This window comes from Alosa pseudoharengus, unplaced genomic scaffold, assembly GCF_046254945.1.
Source record: "Alosa pseudoharengus isolate Yale_2024_CS ecotype anadromous, Long Island Sound unplaced genomic scaffold, YU_APseudo_1.1 YU_APseudo_1.1_scf_23, whole genome shotgun sequence".
NCBI lineage: Eukaryota > Metazoa > Chordata > Actinopteri > Clupeiformes > Clupeidae > Alosa > Alosa pseudoharengus.
Genome location: NW_027468685.1, coordinates 6775867 through 6785979, shown reverse-complemented (window position 1 = coordinate 6785979; position 10113 = coordinate 6775867). Strand labels below are relative to the sequence as shown.

General features: G+C 40.9%; 2 protein-coding genes across 2 annotated transcripts; both read right to left on the bottom strand.

Annotated features, from left to right (window-relative positions):
• Window positions 1–4351: 4351 nt before the first annotated feature.
• Window positions 4352–5865, bottom strand: twist1a (twist family bHLH transcription factor 1a). Its single transcript, XM_076300888.1, has 2 exons — window positions 5210–5865; window positions 4352–4917 (listed from the first exon to the last, which is right to left on the bottom strand). Exon 1 carries the CDS (start codon window positions 5742–5744, stop codon window positions 5241–5243), a length of 504 nt encoding a protein of 167 aa, XP_076157003.1. The 5' UTR covers window positions 5745–5865; the 3' UTR covers window positions 4352–4917; window positions 5210–5240.
• A 3012-nt stretch (window positions 5866–8877) lies between these two features.
• LOC143140583 (fer3-like protein) lies at window positions 8878–9366 on the bottom strand. Its single transcript, XM_076301592.1, has one exon. It carries the CDS (start codon window positions 9364–9366, stop codon window positions 8878–8880), a length of 489 nt encoding a protein of 162 aa, XP_076157707.1.
• Between the last annotated feature and the right edge of the window lie 747 nt (window positions 9367–10113).

Genomic DNA, 10113 nt, shown 5'->3' with positions numbered 1-10113 from the left:
ATGAAGCTTCTTTAACCCCTTGACAATGGCACTGACTGCTATGTACTTCCATTGTTAAATGCTGTTTATTCACCAAATACACTTTATGTAACTCCATGCATTCATAAGGTCATAAGGACATAATAATAACCTACATTATGAATAATTTATACGCATTTGTGAGTGTGTGGATTCTGGGTTTAAGGAAACTCCCACCAAGTGCAATACGATGTGTTCTTCGTTATTATAGTGAGTGATAACTGTGCGCACTCCTGGCGGAAGCATAGTTGGAGCCTTTTCATTTTGTTGATTTCATGTTGTCTACCTGGATGCTATTGTATGGGTATTTAAAATGTTGTTGGGAACCTTTGCAAAATGCAGTTGTCAGAGGTGACTAAACATAAATGTCAGAATGCAACTGTTTGTGTCTTTTTACTTTGAGCAAGCAAGATAATATTTGCAATACCAAACGAGAATGTTTGTGTCTGAACGTAAAGTTTCTTTAGACCATAGTTTGAATAAAATTGTCTTTCTTTTGCAAGTAAAATAAATACTAAAATAATATGTTATGACTGATATGGATAACGCGTTCATGGCATCAGATGTGTTAGACTGTAGGCTACTCTTTGCCGGTGCATGTGCAATATAAAGTGTAGGCCTGTATTAGGCCTCAGATATATTTGCACCTGTTAACCGGGCTGTAGCCTATGTTCTCACAGTGGCCTATTGGCTAGCTACTGGATGACATTATAAATACTTTTAAGTCACAATGAAACACATCGCTTTAAATAACACATCGTTATTTGGTATCGAATGAATGCCCTTCATTATGACCATGTGGTATAATTTTAATTATAGCCTACGATTACGATTATTATTATGCATAGGCCTACTGCTTTATGTGAGAAATTCGTCCTCGAGTTTGAATGTTTTTAAAATTATAATAAGACTTAAATCAAAACAATGTTCTTGAAATGTATACGAGTAGGCCTAATAGTAATAATACACGTGCAAGATATTGTGTACGGATAGTGCTTTTTTGTTTATAAGTAGAGTGGATTGACATAAGAAGCAGGTTTTGTGCAGACACCTGTTGGAGAGATCCAACGTCATCGATCAAACTGTCCCATGTCTCTTCTGTGGAATGTTAGGGACTAGCTGAGTTCAAAGAGGGCAAAACCAAACTGACGTTTTATTGCGTACAAGCATATCAACCAATTTATAATGAATAACTCAGTTTAACGGAATAATAACACTGATATACCTTACCACTTGTTTAACCATAAATTATTTTATTATTATTATTATTATTATTATTATTATCATTATTATTATCATCATCATTTTATTTAAACAATGATTATTATCACAGTCAATCCTATAACCGCTTTTGGCATGCAGTAGGCCTATCTTGATTTAAATATAGAGAGAGATTCAAGATCAGGTGTCATCCACCCGATTTGGTCATTGTAAAAGTTCAAAGGCTGTTTCAAGTGTACCTTCTTTGCCATGCATGCTTTCAGATTTGAAAAGGTCGACAGTGAGAGGCACTGCCTTCTGAAGGAATTTCTCCTTAATCGTCCAGCGTGAGAAGTGTTAGCCGACAAGTCCACAAAGGTGACATTCTTCCTCCCCCCAGAACAACAGCTTCAAGTTTAAGATAACACGGACACGGTAATTTGAAGATGGGGAATCGATTCCCTTTGGTGCATCGCGTTGCCCTCTGGGTCAAAGCTGATGGTTTTACTTTCTATACGCATACGTCAAATCGTTTAACTCTAGTTCTCGAACCCTCCCTAGAGTTTATTAATAAAGATTTTATTATTCTTGTCCGACATGCCAGGATATCCAGCTGATCATATAAATGGCCATACTGGGCATAGCACTGAACACTAGAGAAAATAAACCCCAAATATTTTGAACATTTTTTCATCAACCAGACGCCTCTGGCGTTTTTATTTGTTCTTTGACGCGCCTAGCTGAAAATAAAAACAGCATCCAATCAAAGGGACATTTTCAATGCTGTTTATTACATTTAGGCATTTATAATAAAGTGATATTTACATTTACAGGGTAGTAATAGTATTCCTGACCTGCCAGTCACTGACATGTAGGCTAGTTTTGGTTACGTGGACAGGGGTTCACGGGCCTAGAGGTCTCATCTAGGAACAATAGATTCCTGTACCTTTAAGATGTGTCTCAAAATAGCTTAGCTGTGTACTTCATAAAAAGACGCCAAACTTTAAACAAACATGCTGAAATTCCAGCGTGTGAAACAAAACTTCAACGTGCTTACCCTTCATAACTTCCAGACATGCAATATCACAACTTAATGCCAAGAACAGCAATACTTGTGGCAACACAAATATTTGATTTTAATTTTGATATCTCATAAAGCTTTGACCATCGCGAAAACGTCGAGCGTTCTAAAAAAGATAGTAGGCCACGGTGGTATTTACCGAATTAAATCCCGTAAATGAAGGTTTTTCAGCAGTGAACAGTCGGTGAAAAAAAAACCATCCCCCTTCCTAGTCCCCACAGGACGAAGAGGCCGGTAGAGTTGCTCCTTAGTTTCCCGCTTAAAAATCCAGATGTTTCAAACAAACTCCTTATCGAAGCATATCACGGATAATCGACCGAAATATAATGTCCAAGTCGTCTTTTTATTAACAAAAGTGCTGCGTCTTTCTGTCGGCTTTTCTAGCACTATGCGGCCGAAGGCGGGTCCCTGCTGCAACTCAACATCTGTTCGCTTCACGTGACGTTAAAGAAAAATACTAACAACATCTGGTAAAAATAAATTTGTTTCAGGTGCCTCGGTATTTTCTCTCTCAGTCTCTCGCCAAATCCATCTAGTCTCTGCAGCATTCCGCCGTGATTGAGAGAACTTTCTTTTTCTTCGAGAAAAGAAATCTGTACTTGAAAACCACCAAGCCAGGCTCAAACTTAGCACGGGCTCTGATTTGGACACCAAATAGGCCTCTCTCTTGAATAACTTCTAGTTTTCTTTTTGCACGTTTGCTTAAAAAATCATTGTAGCTTACATGCAAAATAATCGGCTGTGCCAAAACATTTTGTTGTATTAGAATCAACCAAAACATAGGCCTATCCATTATTTTGCAATGCGCATGAATTCTAATAGGCCTATACCCATGTTTACATTTTGCATTCGTTTTTATTAAATCTACAGAGCCCATTGTGCATTGAAATAATATGTTAATTTCATGTAATATTCGACTGTTTATTCAATCATTGGAAATATTTCTTATATTGCTGCATCATGTCCTGTTTTAAACTCAATACGCTGATTCCATCTAACTGCCTTTTTTTTCTCGCTCCTAAAAAAGAGGAATAATGTTGATTCAAGGCCACCTTAACCCCCCCCACCCTCTGGTGACCTGGCGAGCGCGCCCTACGTTTTATAGACATCTGGGAATTCCATACATGCTTCTGCAGCCAATTACACACCTTCTTCAAACGGGCCCGCGCTTTGATTCTGCAACACGCACTCAAACGCTTTCACAGACCCACACTGAACCTGTCACAACATCAGCCCAAAGACAGCTAATCTATGGTACAGGCTATCAGTTGGAAGTGACCCGGCGTTTTATTATGTGTGGTCACGTGAAATGTCCCGGTGAAAGTCGAAATATAATTTCCAAATATGTTGACCTGTTTTTAAATGCAACTCCACTTTGGAATTTATTAAATTAGGCCACGGTATTTATATCAGATGTTCAAAAATCTAAATGATGTTAAGTTCAATTAGTTGAAACCAGCATTTTATTCGCCTCTAAACAAATACTTGGAGTAGTCTATAGAGACCTTTTTGAGGAATAAAAATAATAGACAGTCTAAGTAGCAAGGCTGGGATATTTATCATGTGTCACTCTGTGGTAAAGTTTTACCGAGCTGCACAGAAATCCCCCAAAGTAGAAACGTCAGAGGAAGCCAAGAAAGAAAGCAACTCAAATTCATAAAAATGGATCCCACTTTCCCCAGAGCTAGAAGCAGGTCACTAACCACACGTTTGTTCCACAACGGTTTGTAGCCATACCGCCGCTGCTCTGAACTTAAAGCTGCGTCAGGCCTCCAAAAACAGTCTAATGATACACCGTTCTTTTAGCTCAAGAGTCATCATTCGGTTTTTCAGTCACTGCATTTATTCAATAGTATTTTGTTTAAGGGCAAGTGTTTCTTTTATGTGTTCAAACTGCTGATATAGGCCTACTTAGCTGCTTGAACAATTGAATTGTTTGTGTATCACCTGCATAAACAGTATTGGTATTTCTATTGTTTAGAGGCAAAAAAGACTATTTTAAACTGACATATTTAGTCCAAATTCATACCACACCAAACGCAGGTCTAAGAATTAGAATTCATACTCGTTTTTTATTGCAGAACATATACAAATATATACAACAAGGTCATTAAATGCATAGACTCCAGATCCATTCTGCATTGTGACATGTAGGCCTATCAATAAATAAATATATGTATGTATTTCAGGGACCAGGCAAAACATCAAGAAAGTCATACAGATATGAGCCAAAAAAAAATGAGTTTCTTTACAAAAATAAATATGAAAATATTCACTTCATGGCTGTCTCCGGGGTCAGCCCGGATAGGAAGAGGCGGTCTGGTGTAGTCTCTCTGTCCTCGTATGAATTGGCACGACTGGTCGAAAAGCATGCATACTGTATAGAAGTACATATCTCCAACATTCATCGTCAAGAAAAGTAAAGTTTTCAAACACAGATCTGAATGTAGCTCCATGTCCATAGCCGCAGGTCTCCGCTGTAGTAAGTGCTCCCCCAAGATGCCCGCTGCTCAGTCGCAATGCCCCCAAAATCTCCCCCAGTAATATCCAAGGTTTGCCTTCCACCGTAGGCCTACAGGATCTGCACTATTCGGCAAGCACGGACGTTCTGGATACATCTGTGGATATGAAAGCAAAGTAAAGTCAAGGACTCATGACAGTTTTTATTTGTGATAGAACAGTCAATCAATTTTAACAATTCTGTGTGGAATTTAATTAATTCACAGGAATCTATCATTTTAGTGGCCTATTTCGTACAGACATTTCTGAGTTGATATATTGATAAATGCACAGGTATATATCATAATGTTCCCTCTGCATTTAATCTATATTTAATAGTTTTTGTCCATGAAATCTTTGTGACTTCAGAAAATATTAAGAAAACAACTTTGAGACTTTTGAGTGTCTCACCATGTTGCCCAACACTGTATCCACGAGGAAGTTAGTGGGATGTTGACATGGACCACGCGCCCTCCATCCTCCACACGGAAAACGCGTAGCTCAGTCTCTCATGAGCCACGTAGCTGCAGCTTGCCATTTTGGAGTCCAGCTCGTCGCTCTGCAGAACCTGGCAGAGGAAGTCAATGTACCTTGCCGCAAGCTTAAGCGTCTGAATTTTGCTTAATTTGTCAGAGGGCAAAGTGGGGATGATTTTCCGCAAAGAGGCAAAAGCCTCGTTGAGTGACTGCGTCCTCTGTCTTTCGCGTACGTTAGCCATGACCCGCTGCGTCTGAAGGTCCTCAAAAGACTGTGGGCTGCTGCTGCACTTTTTCCCCCTTTTCCCATGGGTAGGGCTATCTGAATCCTCCCCACTTTTCCTGCTCGGTCTTCTTTTCCTCCCACATCTTTTCGTTTGCCTGTCGAGCTCCTCTTCGCTGTTACCAAGGCTGTCCACTGGAGACTCCGGGGAGCTCGAATCCTCCTGCATCGTCTCTTCCTCAAACATCACCTTTCGGATAGGAACAAAAGACGGGCGTTTGTCCCTCTGTCCAGTTCAAGCTCCAGGAATAGTGGTTTTTTAAACTCCCTCGCTGGAATATGCCGTTTATTACACTCTCACACTGGCCCCGTGCGCCACGGAGGTGTTTCTCAACTTGACGAAGTCTTAAGGGTTCTTATAGCCCTGGAAGGCGCAAAGTATTTGGGGAACGGTGATTGGACAAGAAGTAATGCGACGTAAAACCAAGGGGTGGGATAGGCCAGAGAACAATCAAAAAAGTTTCCGTTATACAAGAATCAGGGCTTTCACAGTCGTTTAAGATCGTGGCAAAAATATTTAGTGCAATCAAAACATAAGTTATTACATCACGTTTGAGTATGACACTATGCCAAACGCGGGAATGAACGGAATTTGTGTAGTTTGTGTTGGACCCAATGTTTTTTTTTTATTCTGCAGTAACGGAACGTATGCAGTCAATGGATATTCAGAGACATTATATTGTATAATGTAAGATAATATTATATGGATCCTGTCATGGTGTGAAAGACATCTCTGTAAAGTAAAACGTTGAGATATATTGTCTTTTATTTCCTAAAACAATAATAAAAACAAGTAGGCCCTAAGTTGTAGCTCGTTGTTGACTGGATTGAGAACTAAAATACAATGGATTGTAATTTGAAACGGTTGCAAACAATTGGCATTGGTTGGCATTTTCACACATTTTTACGATGCTTACATAATTTAAGCGTTCTCTGCATAGTGCCAGATCATGAAAGGACTCTTGATAGCGACCCCGTGTCTGGGGGCTGATGTTCCTGAATTGCCGTAGGTAGGTGCTCTCCCGCGTTGTTTCTCAGGGGGCGTATAGTGCGCGCTAACGTGACTCCTGTTGCTGTTCCACTCTGTGTGCGCTCCGATGATATGACAAGAGGATACATGATTTGCAAAAGCTGATGTAGACTTTACTGAGAAAAGTTCAAGAAAATAAGTCTGACGTCACACGGACATGAAAGAAACATAATGTAAAATATGTTGGGTTTGCTATTGCCACTCAATATTCAATGGAAAGGATTAGTTTTCACTGATTAATAATAATGTAGGCCTATTTAGTATCACTTGAAGCTATACAGGGAAACTTCAAACTTAAGAAATTGATTAGTTTTATGCAAAGCGTTGTAATTTGGGGATAAGAGGAGCTTTGAAGTTTACTGCGTAAATGCAACACAGTGTTTATTTACGTGTACGTTAATGTGCAAGGAGGTATTTAACCCGCTGGGACTCCGACCGAGTACCGCAGATTTAAAAGGATGAGAGGCAGACTCGGGTTTCTAACTACGGGGTTTTCAGACTGATCCGCAATCACAGCAGGTCGCCTCTGGGTTGACTACGCTTAAAGAGTGCTGCCCAAAACGCAACGCAAACATTACACGGGGAGTAAAATAGACAGCATCCAAGCAAAACACATCGCGTGTCCTCGCCATTCTCCGATGGCATTAAAAAAAGACCGCCCGCGTCAGGATAAAAACAATGTCCACCCTGATTACTTCAGTCGCACCACAAATTACACAGCGGCGAGATTAGATTATGGTGCCATTGAGAAAGACAAGAACCTTGAAATTGTCACGATGTCGATCTTAAATGCCTTAAGACAGACAAATTATTTGGAGTTCGCCCTGCCTAAATATGAAAAAAAAAACTGCTGACCTCAAGTGACGTCTGCTTCTTACAACCCATCACCGTAGTGCGACAGTTGTGCTGTTGCATCCTTCGGTTCTCTACTCACCGGTCTAAAACTCGTGATCGATATAAGACCCACAAGAGGGCGCACCGTCCCCTAAAAAAGACACAGGCGTCATTGCATTTATCACAGAAGTATTAAAATGGACCTGTAAAATCTGACCAGTTCACGCCTATATGTCTGACCAATTAACTGTGGTTAGCAGGATAGTGAATGATTGTGACCTTTCAGGTAGAGCTTTTTTGTGAGGCTGGGAATATATAGGATATGTGAACCACCATAGCCTCGAATGGTTACACCTTTTATTTATGAAATACACGGAGAAACAGGTAAGCCGACAGAACTGCCGCGCTCTTACCTGGTGATGTGGACCACTCTCCATGGTGCTGAAACAGGTCTGTCTTACCTGTGGACAACTATAGTTACCACCAGCAGACCTGTGCAACCGTGGGTCTCTCTCTCTCTCTCTCTCTCTTGGGGATTTCATGGGCACTTGTCATATTGTCGAATTCCATAAGCCTACAGTATCAACTTCTATTTCAGTGAACTTCAGTGAATGTAACTCACTCCGGTATTTGCTGTAGTCAGTTTAAAGGCGCTCTAAGCGATGCCACGCGTTTTTTAGGCTAAAACATTTTGTCACTTACTGCAAACATCACCTAACCAACCGCTAGCTGTCTGTGTCCTGAATACACTGTAAAAACAAAAGATATCTGTGGACAGCCCAGGCTCCAGTCCAAAAACGGCAACAAAAACAACCTGGGCAAACCTAGCCCATAAAAACAAACACACTGTTCCAGCAAATCACAGAAGAGATGCGTGTTTAGGAGAGTTTCAATTGGACGGCAGCAGCACGGGAGGGATGGGGAGGAAGTAGCGAGCTAGCTCTGTTTTGTTTGAAAGTCAACAGAAGTGACGCTACCTAGCATCGCTTAGAGCACCTTTAAAATGGTAATTTCAGCACATTCGGCCCATACTCATAATTCATGCAGATTACATTTTTGCCACATTTCTGCATTTGAGAATGAATTTGCTAAATGGACAGTATGACTCAAACATTTCAACATTGCTTTTTCTCAAAGGCGTATGTACACAATGATCTTCCACTAGGCTACTAAGTCCGACGACGGAATACTCTTGTCTTAAAACATTTGACGAGTTTAAAATAATTTATTTTATGTTAATATGCAGCCCATTATTGGAGAAATATTTTACAACTTTTACACATCTCATACTTTGGAGTTGATCGAAAGACTGAAACTCGGATTAACTCAGATATAGGTTAGTAAAAACAACAATATTCGAGGTAACTATCTAATATAGCCTAACTTTTTTACTTACGTTACTGGCATACATTTATTATGTTCACAGTAGACTTATAATGACAATTAAAATTTGCAGTCACAATTCCATTTGATCCAGGTTGATAAGAGACTGTTTTTTCAGTAGTTCCATCATAAAGGAAATGTATACTACAGCTAAGCGCAGCGTTTCTATCCTCGACAGTCTTTTCTCATATGCGAAAGTGGGCACTTTCTTCCGCAGTTCATCAAAGGCCTCGTTGAGACTGAACATACGTCTGCGCTCCCTGATGTTAGCGGCGTGTCGCTGAACCGTAGTAATCACACGTTTCCGCTTCGACCTTCCACTCTGAAATCCAGGCCCATAAGCGGATGTGCCCTCATTCGCCAACGGCTCACAGTTCGCGTAATGAACGAGCGTCTCACCACCAGCAGCGGCCTGGGAGCCTTGGGTGAAGTTGCAGTAATGTCGCTCTCGAACGTCCGACCCATTCAGTGTTCTCGGGCCTTGTTTCGGCGCCAGTGTTGTCTTCGAATGTACATCCATAACGTTCATTTCACCGACTATGTCAAATAGTGCTGGATCCATCATGGATGAATGGATTTCCATATGGAATGTGCCGTGTTGTGTCCAGTGATGTCCGGTTCATAGCAAAGGTAGCCTGCTACTGTCTTCTACTGATCCACCAAGTGCGCACTTCAGAGTTGTTTCAGTGCTAAGCTGATCAAAGTAGTATATATACTTACTGACATGGGGGGATTTATGTCTTGCTGTTCAAAAAGATGAAGAACTCACTGGATCTTAATCCTAATGCGATATGACGGCCTACAGTTCGGGTCGCGTGGATGCCAATAGTTGTGTCATTCAGCTCTGAAATCCTGTTAAAGCGTCAAAGTTAGTTCCTTTTTGGCATGTGTCCAGAGCTCCGTCCCGCTGTTTTAATATGCCTGTTAATTCGACTTTGAGCTAGACCTCTTTTTATGTCCCTTTGTGTGGACGAAAATCCATTTTAGGAATTAAAAAGTCAATTTAGCCCGGAGGAAGAAGTCTGCGAGCCCTGCAGAGATGGTTGTGGCACTTGATGTTCGGGGTGTCCAGAGGGTCTTTAATGATGTTCTAAATAGGAGAGACTCTTGACAAAGGGTCACCCTGTCGTGTTTGCTCGGTATCCTGGTGCAAGGCGAGGCTAAGTAATGAGACTTCTATTACTTAAATGGGGCCAATGCGAGTGACCAAATATAACATTCCCCAACAGTCGGTATACTCGAGCTGCCTTTCTTTTGCAAATCAGTGCAAATAACTCACTGTTCCCACGGAAAGGAAAAAGTTTCCACT

Bases quoted from the DNA above. Each gene is read 5' to 3' on its own strand.
- twist1a (XM_076300888.1), bottom strand. From the start codon at position 5,744: ATGTTTGAGGAAGAGACGATGCAGGAGGATTCGAGCTCCCCGGAGTCT.
- LOC143140583 (XM_076301592.1), bottom strand. From the start codon at position 9,366: ATGGATCCAGCACTATTTGACATAGTCGGTGAAATGAACGTTATGGAT.